The sequence below is a fragment of the Sorex fumeus genome, unplaced genomic scaffold, assembly GCF_029834395.1.
Source record: "Sorex fumeus unplaced genomic scaffold, SorFum_2.1 ptg000024l, whole genome shotgun sequence".
Classification (NCBI taxonomy): Eukaryota; Metazoa; Chordata; class Mammalia; order Eulipotyphla; family Soricidae; genus Sorex; species Sorex fumeus.
In genome coordinates this window covers 23,253,704-23,275,976 of record NW_026606081.1, presented here as the reverse complement: position 1 = coordinate 23,275,976, position 22,273 = coordinate 23,253,704, and the positions used below count along the sequence as shown (strand labels likewise).

Genomic DNA, 22,273 nt, shown 5'->3' with positions numbered 1-22,273 from the left:
ACGGCTGGGGGCTGGGGGGCAGTTAACGTCACAGCACATCTCTCCTGGTCACAGATGCTTTCAGTGATTCCGCTCGTCTGTAGGAAAGTTTGTTTTGTCTTATGAACTATCTAGTTCAGACTCAGTGTGGCATAAATGCTAGTGGGGAAAAAAATGAATGCTAAAGTATCTAACCAGATTATTGTCTCTTTAATCCCTAGTAAATTTCCATCCACTTTGTCCCAGACTCTACTTGCACCCAGTCAGGTGCACCCGCCACCCCCTAACGTGCACTTCTGCTTTTCTGTGTTGCTCCTCTCAGGCCCACCACTGGAAACGCCTCCTAGCTTCCCTTTTTCCATATGTTAATATTCAGGCTGATCTTACATGACTTGATATACCAACAAATCAGATCATCTGGACCAAATGGAGACATTTCTAGAATCACAAAACCATTTCTCCAAGACTGAATGAACGCAAAGAAATAGTCTAAATAATCTGTAAATGGTAGAGATTAAATTGGTAATCAGAAATCTCTCCCCGTCCTAAATTTTTGTTTGTTTGTTTGTTTATGGTTTTTTGGTTTTGGGGCCACACCAGGCAATGCTCAAGGACTATTCCTGGCTCTGCACTCTGGAATCGCTCCTGGCTGCTTGGAGGACCATGATATGGTGCCTGAGATCGAACCTGGGTTGGGCACTTGCCTTGCATGCTGTACTACCTGCTATGCTATTGCTTCAGCCCCACAAATTCATTTTGTGAGGCCAGCATTACCCTGATACCAAAGCCAGGCAAAAATACTGCAAGAGGGGATGGAGTAATAGTCCAGCAGAGAGGGCGTTTGCTTTGCACACGGCAGAGCTAGGGTCAATCCCTAGCATCCCATGTGGTCACCCAAGCACTGCCTGGAGTGATTTTTGAGTGCAGAGCCAGGAGTAACCGCTGAGCATCACGGGGGGCGGGGGGGGGGGGGGGTGGAGAAAAAAAATACAAGAAATCTACAGTTTAGTATCTATAGCGAGTGGTGTTTCAAAAATCTACAAGACGAGGGGCTGGAGCCAGAGCACAGCGGGTAGGGTGTTTGCCTTGCACGCGGCTGACCCGGGTTCAATTCCTAGCATCTCATATGATTCCCTGAGCACTGCCAGGAATAATTCCTGAGTGCAGAGCCAGGAGTGACCCCTGAGCATCGCCAGGTGTGACCCAAAAAGCAAAAAAAAAAAAATCTACAAGATGATAGCAAACTGAATTCAGTAGCATTTAAAGTATTGTAGACCATGATTGAATGGAATTTGTTCCCAAAATTCAAACAAAGTCAGTACAATGTATCACATTAACAGGAATGAAAAACCAGGGGCCAGAGTGATAGGACAGCAGTTAGGGAGCTTGTCGTGCATGTGGCACCACATGTGGTCCCCCTAGCCCTGACAGGAGTAAGCCCAGAGCACTGCCAGGTGTAGCCTCAAGACCAGAAAAAAGAAAGAGAAGAAAAATGACAAACCACATGATGATTTCCATTGCAGTATAAAAAAGCGTTTTACAAAATGTCATGCCCTTTCCTGTGAAAAAGAACACCAAAAATAGGAGGCCTTGAGAGAATATAGTGGTAAGGCGCTTGTGCTGGCCTGGGTTCAATCTGGCACCACATATGGTCTCCAAGTCCTACCAGAACTGATACCTGAGCAGAACCATGGCCCAAACTACCTCCCATCCCCCCAAAAAGGGGGGTGGGGAGTTTAGAAGGAAATTACCTTCTGAGGTAATGATCTCAACACTGTAGACACCCTCTCTGAAAAGTCCCAGCACACGTCATCCGCAGCGGAAGCCCAGAAGCTTTTTCGTAAGATCAGGAACAAAACGAAGATGCCTGCTTTCAATTGAGTCACTCAACATCAGTTGCACATAGTAGTGAAGGCCTTTGCCTGAGCAAAAGAGAAAAGCAGCCACATTAGGAAGGAGGAAGCAAAATCATCTTTCTTTGTAGGTGGCATGGGATCCCCACCAAAAAATATTTGAATAAATAATTCAGATTGCAGGATATGAAACCACTAACAGTCTGAAAAGGACTTTAAGAAGCAAGCCCCTTTGTTCAAAGGTGTGCAGTTCTAGCACACTTGCATGGCAGTGTGAAGCCCTGGGTTCAGTCTCCCGTACTGGGATAAAAACAAACCACCCACTTAACCCTGTTGTACTCGTGAGACAGGTGCAAGTGAAGTGAAAATTTTGTTTCTGTCAGCAGGCATTAAGGGTGTAAATGAGAGAGATACAATACTTAGGAATAAACTTAGTAAAGGGAAAAGTCATTAGCATTGAAAATGGTAAAATCTTGCTGAAATTAAAGAGAACTCAAATTATGATGTTCCATGTTTATGGCTTAAAAGATTTTCTGTTAAGTAAGTGCCAACAATACCCAACGGGATCAATAGATTCTCTGTAGACCTATCAAAATTCAGTGGTATTATATGCAGAAATAGAAGATTAACTTGAAATTGCAAGGAACTCCAAATAGTCCAGTTGGAGGTCTCATTCTTCCTGATTTCAAAACTTACTAGAAAGCTGCTTTGTGTAAAACTGGTATATTCATCAAGTCAGATATAGAGACCAGAGGAATAGAACATAGAGCCCAGAAATAAACTCTTGAATATACAGTTGGATTACTGGGTGCTGAGACCATTCAGTGGGAAGCGAACCATTCACCATTCAGCAGTGGTGCTGAGTAATTTTTATATGCACAAAAAAAAGGCCGTTGGCTTACCTTAAAAGCATGTACATATACTAACTCCAAAGTGGATCAGCCCTAACTATAAGACCTAAAGCAATAAAATCCTTAGTAGTTAGCATAAGATAAAAGCTTGAGTTGATTATCAGTGTTATCTGGAGCGTGACACCAAAAACATCTGCAATCTGAGCAGTAGTAGATAAACAGTAGTATATTAAAGGTTAAAGATTTTGTGCATCAGAGCACACACAGTGCACCTAGTGAATGGCAACCAAAGGAATGGAAGAAGGTATTTAAAAAATAAGATTTGTGGGGCTGGAGCCATAGCACAGCAGGTAGGGCGTTTGCCTTGCATGTGGGAGACCTGGGTTCAATTCCCAGCATCATATATATATATATATAGTGATTAACATCCAGTACACATAAAAACCCTGAGGGCCGGGGATAAAACTCCGTGTCAGAGCACTTAGCACATGTGAGCCCCTAAGTTTGCTCCCTGGCACTGCAAAGGAAAGCATGCTTCAGGAAGCAGCCTTATTTGAAAACAGGTTTCCAGTAGGAGTTTCTCCAGAGATCTACCAGCAGACCTAGGAAGACTGCTCCAAACAATTACTCATTAGGGAAATTTAGGTCAGCGTCACTTTGAGAGGGGACGAAGAGATAGCACCCAAGCCAGATCACTTCCCCTGCGATGGCTGCGTGGCTGCCACCCTGGTTCAAACCCCTGGCACCACGGGAAGTCCCTTGAGCACCACCAGGGCTCACTCCAAAGCACTACTGGGTGTGGCTCAGCCCCAGTTCCCCTCCCTCCCGAAAAATTATATTGAGATACCATTCATTAGGGTGACTCCTTAAAAATAGCACACACAAAACCCCTAGAAAATAACAAGTGTAGGTAAATGTGGAGAAATCAGACACTGTGTGCCTGTTGGAAAGAATGGAAAATGGCCCAGTGGTCCCTCAAGACATTTTAAACTTACTGCTGTGTGACCCAGCAGTTCCATTTCAGGAACTTACGCAGCAGAGTTGAAAGGGACTCCGAAATAGCGTGCAGACATCTGTGCTCGCAGCAGCTTGATGCACAGTAGCCAGAAGGCAAAAGCGTTCCAAGTACCCTGGCATCTTTGACATGCTTGAACCTTGAAGATCAGCGTGTTTCGTCCCAGCAAAGCAAGTGCTGCTGACTCTGCTAGGTTGGGGTCCTCCAGTAGCCAGTGTCCTAGAAACAAAGTCACCACCAGGCTGCAGGAGGAAGGTGGACACGGGCAGCTGAGGTCCAGAATCTCAGCTTGAGGAAGAATTGGAGTGATGAGAAGCACAGAATGTGAAGGGCTTCCCATTACTAGAGTCTGCACTTCAAAAGGTTCAGATGAGAAATTGTACATTTCAGGGGGTATCAGTTTTTAAAAGGGTTACTGTGAGGCTGAGAGATGGCTCTGGTAGGGATGAGCACACGTACATTTGTGAGCCTCAAGCACCCGTCCCAGAGCACCCCGGGTTGTTGCCCATAAGCCAAAAAAAAAAAAAGACTTAGATAGTAAGGGTTGTTTGGGAGCCACATTTAGCGATGCTCAGAGCTTACTCCTGGCTTTGCTCTCAGGAATTACTCCTAGTGGTACTCGGGGGACTGGATGGGATGTGAGAATCAAACCTGGTTTGTCCACATACCAGGCAAACACCCTCCCTGCTGTGCTTTCGCTCCAGCCGAGTTTTATTATTTATGTGCATGCTATCGGTTTATCAAGGTTAAGTAAGAGAACTGACAGTCCTGAGTGCAGGTGAAGATGGGCAGCAGCTGGGACTCTGCTGGGAGTTTGTTTGACAACTTTGAGAGACAGTTTGGTGATTTCTTATAAAACTGAACATACTCATACCATGCAGTCTATAATTAGTGTTCTTTGGTGTTTATGCAGATAAATCAAAAATTGATGTACACACAGAGCTACTTGACTCGGTCACCAAATCTTGAAAGCAATTAAGGAGTTCTGTAGATGAATAAACTGGTTTGTTCAAACTGGTCTATTTTTCAGAACTAAAATATTAGTTGCTTTATTTTCATTATGAACCAAACGTCAAGCCATAAAAAAGACATCGTGAGGGGCCGGAGAGGCAGAAGAAAGGTGAAGGCGCTTGCCTTATGTATAGCCCGCCCAGGATCACCCCTGAGCCTGCCGTGTGTGACCAGTCTCTCCCAGCCAGAAAAAGAAAAAGAAGAACTAAGTGTTTGTTATTCCCATATCGAGTCATTCTCTAAAAGGCAAAAAGTACAGACACAGCAGAAAAGTGTTTTCCATGGATTTAAGTAGAGCACAAGGATTTTATGGTGGTAACACAACTCTGTATGTTACTCACAATGCACGGCATTCCACACATTATCACCCAGAGTGAACACAGTGTATAGTGAGGTCTTCACATTCTGGGTGTTGGTTCGCTACCTCTCACGGATGCAGTGATGCTGATGGTGGTAAGGGGCAGGGAATGCATGGAAACGTGGCTTTCTGTAAGACTGCTCTGAAAATAAGGCGTGGTGGTTTTTTAAAAAAAAGCTGTTTTGATAACACTGTAACACTAAAACTAGGCATGAAAACTAAATTCAGATAAGTGATTATTTATAGGGAGGAAAAGGGCGAATGGTAAATACCATTGAACTTTACTACCCTAATACTTAAATTTTTTATTTCTTTAAAAAGTGAATCCGGACCTGGGGCGATAGCACAGCGGGTAGGGCGTTTGCCTTGCATGCGACCGACCCGGGTTCGATTCCCAGCATCCCATAGGGTCCCCTGAGCATCGCCAGGTGTGACCCAAAAAGCAAAAACAAACAAATAAATACAAAAAATTAAAAAAACAAAAGTAAATGGTCCCAAGGCTGGAGCAATAGCACAGCGGGTAGAGCATTTACCTTGCACGTGGCTGACTCGGGTTCAATTTCCAGCATCCCATATGGTCCCTGGACCACTGCCAGGAGTGATTCCTGAGTGCAGAGCCAGGAGTAACCCGTGAGCATTGCCGGGTGTGAACCAAAAAGAAAAAAAAAAGCTTCATGTTCATTTGTTCATTCATTGAATGGTCCCAGGCCAGAAAGATAGTCCAGGAGGGAACACTTGCCTTGCATAGACAGACGACCTGGGTTTGATCCCTGGTACCCCTTACAGTCACCGAGTCCCTCCATGAGTGATAGCTGAGCACTGCCAGGTGTGGCCAACAAAACAAAAGCTCACTTTTCTTTCCCTCCCACCCTCCCTTCTTCTCTCCCTTCCTCCACCCCACTCCTACCCCATCTCTAAATTTTTTCAATAAAAACTGTTTTGCTTCACTGAAAATAAGTGGGAATGTTCAGTCCATGCCCAGTGGTGCTCAGTGCCTACTCCTGGCCCTGTGCTCAGAGATCACACTTTGGGGGGGCTTAGGGGACCCTTTGTGGTGTCAGGAATGGAACCCAGGTTGGCACATGAAAGGCAGCACCCTGCCCACTGTGCCCACTGTACTATTGCTACAGCCTCCCCCCCCGCCCGAATTATTATTTTTTCTTAGTGAAACAGTAGTCCAGCAGGTAGGGCATTTGCCCTGCACATGGCCGACCAGGCTGGGTATTGCCAAAAAAACAGTAACATGAAACAGGACGAAATAGTGACAGATATTAATATATTGGGCATCCTAGTATTTTCTCTACATTGTTGTATATGGGACGTTTCCATTTGGAAAGCTTCAAATCTTTATGTTCATTCGTTCTTTGGGGAATAGGAGTGTCTTGATGTAGTTTAACAAGCCCGTAATCGAAAGGGCCTTGGGGACGGGCCAGGCAAGCTGCCTGCCGCTGGCCCTGGACAGGCCACTGGGCTCGCTGCTTAACCCCACCTCTGTGCTCAGGGTCACTACTGGCAGGGCTCGGGGGATAGTATGTAGTTCTGAGGTTCAAACCCAGGTCAGCCAATGCGAGACAGGTGCCCTCCTGCTGTAGGATCATCTGGACAGTCACCCTTTGTAAATGTTCTGTGATTTTGGCCAGAGTCCACATTCTTTTTTTTTTTTTTTTTTTTTTTTTTTTTTTTTTGCTTTTTGCTTTTTGCGTGACACCCGGCAATGCACAGGGGTTACTCCTGGCTTTGCATTCAGGAATCACTCCTGACTGTGCTCAGGGGACCATATGGGATGCTGGAAGTCGAACCTCATGCATGGCAAATGTCCTACCCCCTGTGTTATCACTCCAGCCCCAGTCCACATTCTTTAGGAAGAACATTTTGGGTTTTTTCCCTGAGATTGAGGTCCTACTAATCTAAACACATTTTACTCCAGGAAGTTAGACATGCCAAAAGAAATGGACTAATTCTGTGCTGTTACTATTATCTCTTAATCAGTTTTTGATTTTGTGGAACTGGAAAGACAGCTCGTGTGTGTGTGTGTGTGTGTGTGTGTGTGTGTGTGTGTGTGTGTGTTTGTAGCTTTTAGAGTTTTGAAGAAATTAAGTTTCCAGTGATAAGAAATTAAGTTGCTCTTAATTGGAAAGAAAGTACTAAAATATTTTACCCACTGAAGTAGAAAAAGCATTTAATCTTTAGAACCTATCATAGTGGTGGACACAAAAGTCTAATCTTTCATTTAAGGACCTGCATGAACTGCATTCCTTTTAGATAGACATATAGCATTCTTTGTTCTATAAGATTTATTTGTTTGGGGCTAGAGCCATAGCACAGTGGGTAAGGCGTTTGCCTTGCACGTGGCCAACCCGGGTTTGATTCTCAGCATCCCACATGGTCCCCTGAGCACTGCCAGGAGTACTTCCTGAGTGCAGAGCCAGGAGTAACCCCTGTGCATTGCTGGGTGTGACCCAAAAAGCCATAAAGAGAAAAAGATTTACTTGTTTGATTTTCTTGGACTATTACTTATTACTTTGCCTGAATTTAGGATTTTGTAACCATGTTGCAAATAAAAAGATAAAAGTGCTGGATGATCTTCCTGAGCTCTGCTTTCTATCCAGTACCTTTTCTGTCTTTTAGGACACCCCCAGCTCCCCACCCCTCACCCATTTATTTATAGCTTTTGTCTGTTAGGTCACTCTTTGGCCTCTAAACAAAGCATTTGACGAGTTTGGTAATCTTTTGGAATTCTAATTCATAGCTTACTGCATTAGTGTAAGTCATGTGAACTCACAACTATTAGATTAGAATATTAAAATTCTGTTCTTTAAGATAAAGTTTAGAAAGAGGAATTTCTTATGGGGACTGGAGCCATAGTACAGCCAGGAGTGCATTTGCCTTGAAAACGGCTGACCCGGGTTTGATCTCCTATGTCCCATATTGTCCCCCAAGCACTGCTAGGAGTAATTCCTGGATGCAGAGCCAGTAACCTCTGAACATCGCTGGGTGTGATCCAAAAAGCCAAAAAAAAATTTTTTTTTCACATACTCCTTCATGGAACCCCAGAGAAACAAATTTGGTGTGTAGTTAGGGCATGAAAACTTCTCTTTACCTAATACTACATTTTAAGGCATTTATTTTTTACATAAAAAAAAAAAAGAACAAATAGTGCCAGGCTGTCTTTGTACTTACTCAGCTGGTCTTTACTTGGAAGGTAATAGGGTTTTTTTTTTATCTAAAGAAAGGGAGTTTTGCATTCTAATAAAGATCTTGAAATCTATTTGCAAATAAGTTTCTAATAATAATCCTAGACTTACACACCTCTTTTGCACAATATTGTATTAAATTGCTTTAACAAATTCTTCAGATGCAAATTATTAGAAACTTCAGATTTAACAATCCACTGTACTGCAAAGCTTTCTGTCTGGGGTGACGCTCAACTGTGCTCAGGACTTAACCCTGGCTGTATACTCAGGGACTGCCCCCGGGGTGCTCGTGGGACTATATGGAGTGCTGGGAATAGAAGTACACACTTTCTTTTATTTTCCAATTTCTTTGAGATTTTATTATTATTATTTATTTTGGACTGGAGCGATAGCACAGCGGTAGGGCGTTTGCCTTACAAGCGGCCAACATGGCCGACCCGAGTTCGATTCCTCCGCCCCTCTCGGAGAGCCCGGCAAGCTACCTGTGACGTATTTGATATGCCAAACACAGTAACAAGCAAGTCTCATGATGGAGACGTTACTGGGCCTGCTCCAGCAAATCAACGAACAGCGGGAGGGCAGTGTTTGTTGTTGGGCTGGAGCAGTAGCAGAGCAGGTATAGCATTTGCCTTGCATGCGACCAACCTGGCCGACCCGAGTTCGATTCCTCTGCCCCGCTCGGAGAGCCCGGCAAGCAACCGAGAGTATCTGGCCTGCGTGGCAAAGCCTGGCAAGCTACCCGTGAGGTATTCAATATGCCAAACACAGTAACAAGAAGTCTCACAATGGAGACGTTACTGGGCCCACTTGAGCATATCGATAAATGGGAGGAGAGTGCTACAGTGCGACAGTACTGGGATATAATGCAAAGTCATTTTCTTGATTATAATATGTTTGCTTTAGTATAAACCATAGCATCTAAAATTAGCTTGACCTGGCATTTGAAACTTCTGGGGAAAGTGTATGGCTTAGTGGTGGTTAATTGGCTTAGTAGGAGACTGTAGGAGGCTTTTTAAATTCTAATATTCTTTAGCTGGAGTGATCATACAGGAGGTAGGGCATTTGCCTTGTACTGGCAGACGTGAGTTCAAGCCTCAGCACCCTACATGGTCTCCCAAGCTCCACCAGGAGTAATCCCTGAGCTCAGAGCCAGAAATAATCCCTGATCACTGTCAGGTGTGCCGCCCCTCCCCCAAAAACTCCTGATCCTCTTTGTCCTGCAGTTAGCCTTGTGGCTTTGGTGAATAAGTTTTAATTTCTCTTGCCTCTGTTTCCTTATTTGTAAAAAGAAGTGCTCTCTTTTTTACTTCAGCCCACTTTGTGATTGTGATCGTGAATATTGAAACATTTCTTGTACTGCTTGCCTGCTATTTGTAACTTTCTAATATTGAGTTTTGGTGGGTTGTTTGTTTTGTTTGGGGGCCACACCCAGCAGTGCTCAGGGGTAACTCCTGGCTTTGTCCTCAGGAGTCACTTCAGTCAGTATTCAGGGAACCCTGTGGGGTGCCAGGGATTGAACCTGGGCCAGCCATGTGCAAGGCAAGTACCCTACCCACAGTACCATCGTTCCGGCCCATTCTATAGAGAAATTTTATTCTTCTGGGAGGGACCAGCAAGCCAATTAGGTTGCACTGGGACATGATAAGTGATATGGAGAAAAGAAGACAGAGAAACAGTAAGGGACGTGCCACCCCATGAAGTGGTCAAGGGTGAGAGGGCGTTAGGTGGTGTGCTTGTTGGGCGGGGGAGCCCTGCTGCATAGGGGAGGAGAGACGAGAGCTCAGCCTTCAGCACTGCTGACACACATGCCTCCCTGCACCTTCCCTGCACAGACCTGCCTGCTCTGCAGGAATCCTGTAGAACAGGTCTTTCCACTCCTGCTGGAGAAGTGAGGAAACTGAGGCATGGAGTCAGCAGTGTGACTGGAAACCACCAAAGCAGGTCATCTGTGGAGCAGAGCTAGTGATCCCAGGGCCGCGGAGGAAGGGGTCCAGTGGCGGAGGTCAGCAGAGCAAGTGAAGGACCAGAGCTGGCCTCAGGCAGGCAGGCTGTGGGGACAGAATGAGTGAGAACGACAGTTTGTGCGGCTTTTGCCTGTGCTCGATACTCGGCACCACATAGTGATCCCTGAGTGGTCCCTGCACCAGGAGGAAGCTCCTGGCCCAGATCAGAAACAGAAGAGAGGGGTGATGGCCAGGAGGGGCCGCCTCCAGTCCAGCTCAGCCAAGTCGAAGGTTGGACCAACTGGGCGTGCCGACAGGATGAATGAATTGACATCGTGGTTGCAGAAGGAAGGGTGGCCTCTGGGGACACTTGCCATTTGCTGAAAACCTCACTGCAAATATTAATGCAGCTATAATATTGGATGTCATAAAACATTTAAAACATTAACATGAAGATTATAAGGATACAAAGGAACAAAGACTAAAAGAAGCCATATTCTCACTCCATATGAGACGGAAGAGCTACCTGTTCCTTTAAAGATCAGAAGTTCAGTTTTGAGTATGTTTGAGTTTTTTCTTAGACTTCTGTAATTTTGTGACTTAATATACCTAGCTCATATATCTTGGCAAATGCAGTTCGGGAAAATACACATGGACCGTGAACTTGCATTCTTAAGTATTTGAATGTTCTTTGGTGAGCATATAGCCACACATTTTGGTGACTTTAGAACGAGGAGAGTAGCTCGTTCTTCAAGTCTCTGACTTCCGAATGAGCTCTTCAGGCTCATGCTCTCCCTGGAACATGTGTCTCACCTGCTTGTGTCCTTGTCTCTGCTTGTTCAAAAAAGCTCTGGAGAAGCCCGTGTTTTCCCTTGAAAATATACTTAGCCTCCTCTCTCCTCACATCTTTCTAAGTAAGTTTCAACAAAAAACTGTCTTCACAAAAACTAAGACATCTAATCATTATGTGAGCGTTAGATAGGAAGAGACCCCTTCGGAAGTTTCTGCCAGTGAAGAGCAGACAGAACTGCCGAGAAGAGAAACTCAGTATGTCAGAAGCAGGCAATTAAAGCAATTTTTGCCTTTGAAAGAAAAGAGCTGGGGCCAGAGGATAGGACAGTGTGTATGGAGCTGGCCTTGCACGCAGCCAGCCTTAATTTGGATCCTGGTATTCCATAGTCCCTGAGCATTGCCAGGGGAGATTTCTGAGTGCAGAGTCAGGAGAGCCCCAAAGCATCACTCAGTGTGCCCCCACCCCTTCCTTTTTAAACCTAGTTGTATTTTGAAAGACCTTATGAATTCTTTCGATTTTTTTTTTATAACCTCACTTTAACTTTTATGCAAGCCTCATGATTTCTAAACTTACGGTATTTTCATTATTACAGTTAGTCTTTTAAAGAAATTTTCAATATTTGAGAATGTAAAAAAAATTATCTGATTTTTCATATATATATGTAAGTTAAAGTTTACTGTGTCTCTTTTCCAGGGTGACGGAATCTGAGATAATTTTGTTAAATGTTTTTAAATTCTTTTTCTGTATTTTCTAATAGACTATGAGAAGACAACGAAATGAAGTTGTCGTTGAATTAAGGAAGGTGAGTCTGGTTTTAATATAAGGTACTTTTCAGCTAGTATGCTAATTTTAAGAAATGCATTTCTTCGTTTGAAAACCAACTTTGACAAGCTGTTGAAGTTAGTGAGATACATAGTTTGTCTGCTGTCCCAAAATATGAATAATTAACCCCGATGGATTTATCCTGTAATTTTTTATGTTTTATATATTATCAGTCATAGCTGAGTTCTGCTACTTGAAAAATTTACCTTGGAAAGAATTTGTAGCTATAAATTTTATCTTTTTTATTGTCATAGATTTTAATTGGGAATACATTTTAAAATTTGTCTTGTGCAGTTCATGCCCAACTCAGTCAACTTATCAGTGGCTGAATAAATAGCAGTACTCCTACATTAAAAAAATAAATAAAATTTGTCTCGGTTATTTTTAAGTAAAAGCAGGTTCCTGATTTCTTAAGGCATTGTTATTTTTGTCAGGGTTTGAAGTGCCCAGCTTGTACTCTGTGGTTTTACGTGATAAAGAAAAGCTCTCAGAGATAATGTATGTGATCATTTGACTTGTTTGGGTTGATTTGGGGGCCACACCTGGCAGTGCTCAGGGACCAAACTCTGGTTGGGGGTACACAAATGCTTAGCTTTGTAAAAGGCATGTTGTAATTCAGATCTTTGTATGAAAAGATTTAGCCTCTTAAGGTTTAATTGACAGTCTTTTAATTTTTTAAGAATAAAAGAGACGAGCATCTCTTAAAGAGAAGGAATGTGCCACATGATGAGATCTACGAATACTCCGATATAGATGGGGATTATAGAGCGGTGAGTTGCTGCTGTTCTCATCACTTGACACTAAAAGTGGAAAATCTTACTGAAGTAGTGAATTTTAAGGTGTTTTGTATACTTAATTTTCTTTTTAACTTTTTCCCCAGCAAAATACCTCTCTAGAAGCTATTGTTCAAGTAAGTTGAGTTTCTTTTCTCTCTCTCTCTTTCTTTGTACATCTTGGACCTTACAACTAATGTATCTCTACATCAAAAATTGTTTTTTTTGCATACAGAATGCTTCAAGTGACAACCAAGGAATTCAGTTAAGTGCAGTTCAAGCTGCTAGGTAAGTTAAAATTTGAGGATGTGTTCTAATTTGTTTTACATTTTTAATCCACAGTAATGCTGTCATTCAGACTTCAGTGAGAAGCAAAAAAAAATAAGTAATAGGGCCAGAGAAATAGTATAGCAGATCGGGTACTTACCGTGCACACGGCTGAGGCGGGATCAATCCCTGGTACAACATCTGGCCCCTCAGCCCCCAGGAGTGGTCAGCGAGGACTGCTCGGTGTGGCCCCCCAAAAACAGGAACAGCTAAGTTAATTTTTAAATGACATTCTGATTTCACATATTGAGAGTGGTAGTTTTCCAAATTCACAAATATGTTGAATCTGAATGCATAGTAGGCTCAGATGCTAGGTAAGAGTTTGATGGGTTCTGGCATAGGCTGATAGAAACACATTATTTATAGAGCTTTGATTTTTACAGAGTAGTTTTAATTGTATAAACAGTCAGATTCTTTACTCCGCCCAAGTAGCCACTTCTCACACTTCTCTGGAACGGAGATTGTGAGTTCCGGGCTTACCTTAACAGTGTACAGGCAAGTAGACATTCAGATCTTACTGCTGCAAAAAACTCTTAGCCCTGAGGCTGAAGAGAGTAGACTGGGTAGGGCCTTGCACACAGTATCCGGGTTTGAGACCCAGCGCCCCATGAGCTTGCTAAGAATAATCCCTGAGCACTACAGGGTATGGCCCTCTTAGTCTCTTTCTAGCTAGAGATACTTACTCTTTTTGGAGTGAGGAGGAGGACGGTTCGGGGAGGCGGGGTTTCCTAATTCTATGGTGAAGCCTCTGCACACATTTTTAAGGAAAAGAACAAGAAAAACGTATTCCTGGGATATTTGTATCTACAATATTGTGATTGTATGTACAGCATACTGGTTGCTTTACCTGTTTATTAATTCGAGAATCACAGCCTCTATTGTGATTTTTAATAAAAAGCAACACATAAGCCAGAACTCACTCTTACAGAATTTCAAAGTGAATATCTCTGTCGGCCACCTAGCATCTTATTCGGCGCATGAATCCCATTTTTCTGTTAGTTTTTCCTATCTTATATATTCATTTCAACCTGCAACAGGTAGTGAAGTGGTTGTAATTACAGTGGTATCTGCTGCAGATTTTTTTTTTTAAATAAAACCTCTTAGAGATTTGAGAGAAATTCGAGAAAAACCGCAGGAGAATAGAGATGCTCACCTCATAATGGCAAATTAATGTCTGTACCAAGAACGGTCGCCCTGGCCAGCACTGGTGGCTAGAAGTAGCTCTTTTCAGCTGGGTTTCATGAGACGGGCTCAGCCCCAAGGAAGGGGTGGAGAGTCGAGGGCACACAAGACCGAAGTCAGTCGCACAGAGCTCGTTGGAAGACACGTGTTTCTTTCCCCCTTTGAGTGAACATTGATGTTGCAGAGCAGTGATGGGTAGAATCGCTGGTCTGGGCACAGATCAAAAGAGTGGCTTCAGACTAACTTGTTGTTTTTTCTGGGGGGGTGGGGGCGTTGTTTTTCGGGTCACACCTGGCAATGCTCGGGGGATACTCCTGGCTTTGCACTCAAGAATCACTCCTGGCGGTGCTTGGGAGACCATATGGGATGCTGGGAATTGAACCTGGGTTGGCCGCGTGCAAGGCAAATAACCTACCCCCTGTGCTATCGCTCCAGCCCCCAGACTAACTTTTTTTGTAGATACTGCCCGATAGCACAGCAGGTAGGGCGTTTGCCTTGCACATGGCCGACCCGAGTTCGATACCTTCCTCCCTCTCTGAGAGCCCGGCAAGCTATTGAGAGCATCCCGCCCACACAGCAGAGCCTGCCAAGCTCCCCATGGCGTATTCAATATGCCAAAAGCAGTAACATCAAGTCTCACAGTGCAGACATTACCAGTGCTGCCCACTCGAGCAACAACAGATAATAGACACTGTAAGGCACTGTTATGGGGGGGTGCACAGTAGCTCTCTGGCAATTTAATGAAGTACAGGAAAAAATTATTTAATCGTACCCTCAAGAAAGACAGAGTTTGGGACTGGAGTGATAGCACAGTGGGTAGGGCGTTTGCCTTGCACGCAGCCAACATGGCCGACCCAGGTTCGATTCCCACATCCCATATGGTCCCCCGAGCACCGCCAGGAGTAACTCCTGAGTGCAGAGCCAGGAGGAACCCCTGAGCATTGCTGGGTGTGACCCAAAAAGGAAAACAAAAAGTAAGGCTGAGTTTAAAAGACCAGGTTATTACTTTGTGCTGGACATTGTACTGTGAGCTGTCGAAAAGCAAGTGATGTAATTCCTGCTTTTAAAGAAGGTTAGAAATGAATACAGCAAATCTATACTGTATAAATGTTGTAGAATTCAGAGATGGTTTTGTGAAAACAGAGAACTTGAAATGGACTTTCAGTAGACCGAGGTCGCCACTCCTAGTGCGGAAATAGGAGGGAAGGGTCTTGGAAGAAGATGGAAGTAGACCAGCCGGAAAGTGCAGCGGGTTCAGGTGGCAAAGCCAGATTCTTGCCGAGTTGGCCTACAGCCTGGTCAGCGTGCCAGAGGTGATGCCCAGTGATACTCGTGGCATAGGGAAGGGCCCAATTGACCCCTGGCACCACACATACCAATCTGAGAGTTGATGAGCCGAGCAGGCCTGTGCCCTGACCGAGCTCGGCACTCGGCTTATGCAGGAGAAGGGTCTGATCTGCCCTAGTGTGCAGAGAATTCACACGAGGCAAATTTTTCTCAGGCTTGGTTAAGGACTGGGGCCCGGAGAGGGAACTCTGGGCTGGGCATGCACTGGCACCACACGGCCCGCTGAGCACCACCAGGAACAATCCCTGAGCATTGCCCAGTGTGATCCAAAACCAAACACGACAACCCCTCCACAGGGCCACATGTATGTCAGAAGAGGTGTTCATCCTGTCCACCTCCGCCTCTCCACGTCAGCCTCTACAGCGTCCCCTCATTGCCTTTTCCTCATTGGCATGAAAATGCTGTTAGACTTTCATGACCTTTGATTTTGATGTGACAGGGATGTTTTCCTGACATCTTCACTCCTTAGCATAGTAAAAGCCATATGGAAAGAACCTACCCACTTTTTCTCTGACCTCAAAATTAAATCCGAAGATAACGCCATGTACAACATTGGGTTGTCTTTCCTATAAGGAATTTTCAGGTCTTCGGAAGAGAATAATGAGGTAGCCAAAGTGGTTAGTGTGTACAGTTTTCCTTGGTTATTACCAGTCTCTATAAATGTTAATCTTTATGAGAGAAATGCATCTTACATTTAAGAAGCACCTTTCAGGGAGATACTAGTGACGAGTATTCAGATTTCTGTTAATGTGTCTAATATGATTTTGAATTTAATGATCATTAAACATCACAAAGGGTATGTCTCTCCCCTCCTCTCTCTCTCATAGGAAACTCTTATCCAGTGATCGAAATCCACCAATTGATGACTTAATAAAATCTGGAATATTGCCTATTTTAGTCCATTGTCTTGAAAGAGATGATAAGTAAGTACATTACTTTTATTAAATAATGGGATATTTATTTTGCAGAATACAATATTAGTAGTTAGGAAAACACTATTAGGTATTTTTACACCAAAAGGTGAGGCTATATAGGTCGAAGAGGAACTTATATGGTGGTGAGTTTAATTTTTTAAGCTTCAGAAGCTAAGTTGCCGGGTAATTATAAAATGAGGTAGTAAGGTGAAAGAGTTCTTAGCGTAAAGAGCTGGCTTGGCTCTGGCACCTCCTGGCCCCCGAGAGCCACCTCAAGCAGCCCCTGAGGCAGCAGGAGGCCAGGGTGGCACCAAAGGATGAGTGGCTGTGACTGAAGCATGGACACCAGACTCCACAGTACCAAGAGCCTGGCAGAGGCACAGTCGTCAGAGGGGAAAGTGGCATGAAGCTCAGGGAGTGAAAACAGTGACACAGAAGGCCCAGCTGGCACCTCCCCGCCCCCACGGCTTCCTAACGCCAGGAGATCCCATGTTGGAGCAGACATAGGAGGAGAGCAGGCAGGACTGGAGACATGAGGGAGGCGTGGAGTTGGGACTCTGAACACCTGAAACAGTTGTGTTGTGAACAACTTTGAAACCATGGGCTCAGAGAAGGTTTAAAATGTTTTGTTTACATATATATACATGTGGACGTGTGAGGAGAAAATATAGTATTTATACTGGAAAGATGCTTAAAGTGCTGGTGCGTCCTCTCAGTGAAACAGTGTTTGAGGCTTTGACATGCCCGGGGTGGGGGGCGGGGCTGGCTATGGAGTCGGCCTGTATTCTTAAAGGCTGTGTCTTGCAGTCCTTCTTTACAGTTCGAAGCCGCCTGGGCCCTGACGAACATCGCATCCGGGACCTCTGAGCAAACGCAAGCAGTCGTCCAGTCCAGTAAGTCGCGACTCACGGATGGATGTTGCCCTTCCGAAGGAAGTTGTGAAGAGTGAACTGATTTTCTTCCCTCTAAAGAAAGGCAGCTGTTGAGCGGGAGAGCTAATTGACCCTGCTCTGTGCGATCCCCGTACCACATGTGTCGGCTGAGCTCAGCCAGGGGAGCGGTCAGCCTAGGCTCTGCTCTCAGGAATCTCTCCTGGGCTGGCCACGCACAAGGCACACGCCCTGGCCCAAGCTTCTGTTTCTAGATTTCTAAGTCGTTTTTTTTTTTTAATAGAACCCTCCCCCCCATTAGAAGAAAACCCTTTTTTTTCTTTTATAATGTATAAGAAATTATTCTAAAAATTGAAATTAAGTCCTGGTATGAGTGAATTTTTACTCGTTTAATTTGACTGGTAAAATTAAATGTTAAAACACTATATATTAAAAACTTTGATGCTGAATAAGTCATCTGCCAGTCAAAAAATGTTCACTACTATTATTCTGATGAAAATGTTTGATGCGAATTCACTTTTGGTAGGTTTTTTCCTATGTAAACCAAGGCTGGCTTTTGATAGTATAGTATCTTCAGTCTTTTTTCCATTGAGATCAAGTTGCAACACAATCGTCAGCTTTCGCTGATGACTGGTTTCCTCCTCCAGATGCTGTGCCACTTTTCCTGAGGCTTCTCCATTCACCCCATCAAAACGTCTGCGAGCAAGCAGTGTGGGCCTTGGGAAACATCATAGGTTTGTATCTGACTCGGAAACTAGCCCGAGTATTGCGAGCATAGACTGAGTAACAAGGATGACAGCTAATATGAAAGGAAAAGTTTACATTTAAAAAAAAAATTGTGAAACTATTTTAAAACTCATGTATTTATTTTGGGTTTGGGGGCCACCCCCAGCAGTGCTCGGGGCCTACTCCTGGCTCTCCGCTCAAGAGTCTTTCTTGGCGGGGCTCAAGAGACCACATATGGCCCATCCAGGAATGGAGTCCAAGTCGGCGTGACCATACCTGCTGTACTGTCGCTCTGGGCCTCCGCCCCCTTATTTAAGCCATATTTTAGATTCAGAGCTATTATATTTCAGCTTTGTTTCTCTTTTCTGGGTAATATCTGGCAGTGTTTGGGGGCACTTCTTGGGACCATGTAGTGCCAGTGATTGAGCCCTGAGTTCCCGTGTGCAAAGCATGCACGCTGGCGCTTGACGCCGTCGTCTCCGCAACTCCAGATACTCAACTTTTAATATCTTAAAAAAAAAAAACATGTTTTCACATAAGTGATTAGAATACTCTGGCAGTGGGGCTGAAGAAATGGGCATTTGCCTTTCACATGGCCAACTCAGGTATGGGACCCTGTGTGGTCCCCCGAGCATGCCAGGAGTGAGCCCTGAGCATACTAGGTGTGACCCAAAATTAAAACCACAACAAAAAGAATACTCAGCAACGCTAAAAGAGTGAGCAGTTCTTAGTTGTTTGGTTGGTTGGGGCCCTCTTGGGTGGGCTCTGGGCACCAGGCGGCTGCCAGCAGTTAGTTGGCAGCTCGGCCAACTAACACAGCCAGTCCTGTGTTAGAGGATGCATTTGCACTGCCATGCCAGGGACCACCGCGGACCCCGAAAAGAGCAGCATTCTCTCAAAAGGTCATAGTGCAAGGGAAAGTGTCTTTGTTATAGAATGTATCATTCCAGCATGGTTTTCATGCTAGGAGTTACAGTGGCGTTCTAGAAACAGAAATTCCAGTTGGCAGTTCTCTAAGGCAGTGGTTCCCTTGCGGGGAGACTGTCCGACCCAGGGCTTCACCCAGGAGCAGCTTATTTTGACTGCTGAAGCTCTCCACCCCCGTCCTGCGGTTTCTGACCCAGTGGATCTGGGATAAGGCTCCAGCCCACTGGTCACCATGCTTTCGGGGCCACGCCAATTCCTGGACATGGTTTCGGAGCGTGCAGAGCCAGGTAACCAGGCTGTACAAGTGGGCCCAGGAGTACCTTGGTGAGCTGATAATCAGCACTAGAAATTCTGGTTGCTCGTAGTATTCTGAGATGTTTTGCAGTGCTTGAAAATTGTTAATGTGAAAGTTCTGCTGAGAGGGAAGGTAAAGGCAGTGATGCTCTGCTCACGAAGAACCTAGCGGGGCCAGAGTGACAGATAGCGGGAGGCCTTGCACAGCACCAACCCGGGGTCGGTCCCCACATCCCATTTGGTCCCCCGAGCACCACCAGGAGTAACCCCTGAGTATCACTGGATGGGACCTTAGGCTTCTCAGATTCAGATGGCCTAAGCATTTTATAGGTGGCAAGCTTATATGCATGAATGTGTAAATGAACAAAAATAGCATCAGACCTTGTTGCTCTTTGCTCAGAGAGCTTGCATGGCCCTTAAGTATTACTATCTGCAGAATTTTTGGAAATGGAAACAGTTTATAAGCTACGGGAGGCAGCATGTTGAATCCAGTGCTTGATGTTTCACTAATTATTTTATTGAATTGATCTTTCCTACAGGTGATGGGCCACAGTGTAGAGATTATGTCATAAGTCTTGGCGTCGTGAAACCTTTACTTTCTTTCATAAGTCCATCTATTCCTATAACTTTCTTACGAAATGTCACTTGGGTTATGGTCAACTTATGTCGCCACAAAGACCCACCACCCCCTATGGAAACGATTCAGGAGGTAAATGAGTGTTTTGTTTGTTGGACTCAATGATATCATGAGGTATGGATTTTTATCTATATTTTTTAATTTGTTTTTCTTTTCAGATCCTTCCAGCTCTTTGTGTTTTAATTCATCACACAGATGTAAATGTGAGTAAATCAGTCTGGGCCTCCGCTCCTCTGCGAGCTCTCTGGCTACGCAGGAGGGTCCTGGAATGGCCACATAGTGTCTCACAGGATGATACCAGGGGCAGGAGGGCCCAGAGCATTACAGCACTTGCTTTGCCTAAGGCCAGCCCAGATTCAGGTCCCTGCACCCCACAAGGTCCCCTGAACGCAAGAGCCAGGAGGAAGCCCTGACCTGAGCACCACCAGGTCTATGGCCCAAAAACGGAAGTATAGGCTAGTGCCAACACAAATGCAAAGGAAAAGGCAACTCAGGAGGAAGTATGGTTGAGGTAGAGAACATCTTTTTTCTGTATCTCAGACCATCCGCCCTTGTATTAGAAATAGAAAACCTTCCATACTGGGAGAGGAAACTGCGTTGATAAAATGCTTAGAGCAGTAGGAAATTTCTGGTTTGTTAACAGATGATTTGATGTCAAGACCAAAGCTTGATCAGCTGTTTTATTTATTTACAGTTTCTAATGCAAAGCCTTTGTACTCTGGAAATGTACTATATCAAACACAAACAGGATACATACTATTCATTAGATAAAGGTGTGACCGCTGCGGCCCAGAGAGCTGGTACAGGGTGAAGGTGCTTGTCTTGCACACGGCCAGCACCAGTTCTACCTCCACATACGTGGAGTTGTTCCACAGAAGGTTTCCCTCCCAGGCCCAGCCATGTGTGGTGCTGGGGAAACCCAAAAGAAAAGAACTTATCCCTTGCCTTGCATATACAGAGTCCTGGGCTCAGTTCCAAACTCCACAGAAAAAAATGTAACAGTTAAAAGGTTTCAAACCTCTGGCTTATCTGACAGGCTGTATTTTAGAAATGCCTTGAAATAATAAAAGTAACAGACTGTTGTATATTTTTCTGTGCAATTGTACTGTTTTGTAGCAGTAAAATAGTTATTTCATTTTGACTATAAATTCTGATGAAGAATATCAAAGAAAGATGAAGCACAGTGACCTGCTATTCTTAAATGCATTCATACGTGTAGGTGACTTTCCTGGTGTGAGTTACCTGGGGTGGGCCAGAGCCAGCACAGTGGGTGGGGCTCTTGCCTTCCTGTGGCCGACCTGGGTTTGATTTCATATGGTGCCCTGAGCAAAAAGCCAGGTGTGGCCCAACATATTTTTTTTTTTTTTTTGCTATTTTGGGTCACACCCGGCGATGCACAGGAGTTACTCCTGGTTCATGCACTCAGGAATGACTCCTGGCAGTGCTCGGGGGACCATATGGGATGCTGGGAATCGAACCTGGGTCGTCCGCGTGCAAGGCAAATGCCCTACCCGCTGTGCTATTGCTCCATCCCCAACCAACAAAGTTTTTTAAAGGAAAAAATACAACAGCTTTAACTTTAACATCAAGCTACATTCTTTTTCCACACTTCCCTGGACTTGGTGATGGAAATAAAGGTGCTCTGATGAGCCATGTGCTCTGGGTTTCGTATGGACCAGATGGTCTTTCCGAGCTGTCTGGGCATTTGCCACGGGGCTGTGGGAGAAAGATGCACGTACTGGTACGGGCAGTCTCACATACATCCAGGATAAAGGACGGTGGCATTTATCGGTATTAGAGCAGTGACTGAGCTGAGTTTCAGCAGGTGAGAAAATGCTCCCAGCCACTCTGAACCGTGCTTTCTCCCCAGATCCTGGTAGATACGGTCTGGGCGCTGTCCTACCTCACAGACGCCGGCAACGAGCAGATCCAGATGGTCATCGACTCGGGGATTGTCCCGCACCTGGTTCCGCTGCTCAGCCACCAGGAAGTTAAGGTCCAGGTGAGTTTGGGTTCCCTGTTCTGGTCATTTTTCCCCTTTTCTTCTTCCATTCCTCCCACCCCCGTCCCACCGCCCTCTGTCTGCTGTCCTTGGTGACTGTCCTGCACCAGAGCACTTTGTTCTAGAATGTGCTGCTCACAGACTTCCTAAAGGGGCTTGGGTTTTAATTACAGTCATACAAAAAAGAAATTTTTTTCCCTTTAGTTTTTAGGGAGTTTTTTTTTTTTTTTGTATTTGGAGGGGAGGTGCATACCCAGCAATTCTAGGGGATTCTCCTGGCTCTGTACTTGGGGATCACTCTTAGTGGTGCCTGACTGTCCGTTTGGGGCGCCGGTGCTCACACCTGAGTCTCCTGTGATCAGAGCACGCCCCCCCCACCCCCCCGTGCTGTTGCTCGCCTATTGTCATTTGTGGTCCTTCCGTGTGAATCTGTGT

General features: G+C 44.9%; 1 protein-coding gene across 1 annotated transcript in view; it reads left to right on the top strand.

Annotated features, from left to right (window-relative positions):
- The window catches only part of KPNA4 (karyopherin subunit alpha 4), a 46,606-nt gene that overhangs the window by 12,642 nt on the left and 11,691 nt on the right, over positions 1–22,273 (top strand). Inside the window, exons 2-11 of the mRNA XM_056113923.1 lie at positions 11,755–11,799; positions 12,500–12,589; positions 12,700–12,729; positions 12,828–12,880; positions 16,276–16,371; positions 17,170–17,255; positions 17,900–17,986; positions 19,739–19,908; positions 19,995–20,039; positions 21,707–21,838. Of these exons, the coding sequence (XP_055969898.1) occupies positions 11,755–11,799; positions 12,500–12,589; positions 12,700–12,729; positions 12,828–12,880; positions 16,276–16,371; positions 17,170–17,255; positions 17,900–17,986; positions 19,739–19,908; positions 19,995–20,039; positions 21,707–21,838 (834 nt within the window). The remainder of the gene's footprint in view (positions 1–11,754; positions 11,800–12,499; positions 12,590–12,699; positions 12,730–12,827; positions 12,881–16,275; positions 16,372–17,169; positions 17,256–17,899; positions 17,987–19,738; positions 19,909–19,994; positions 20,040–21,706; positions 21,839–22,273) is intronic.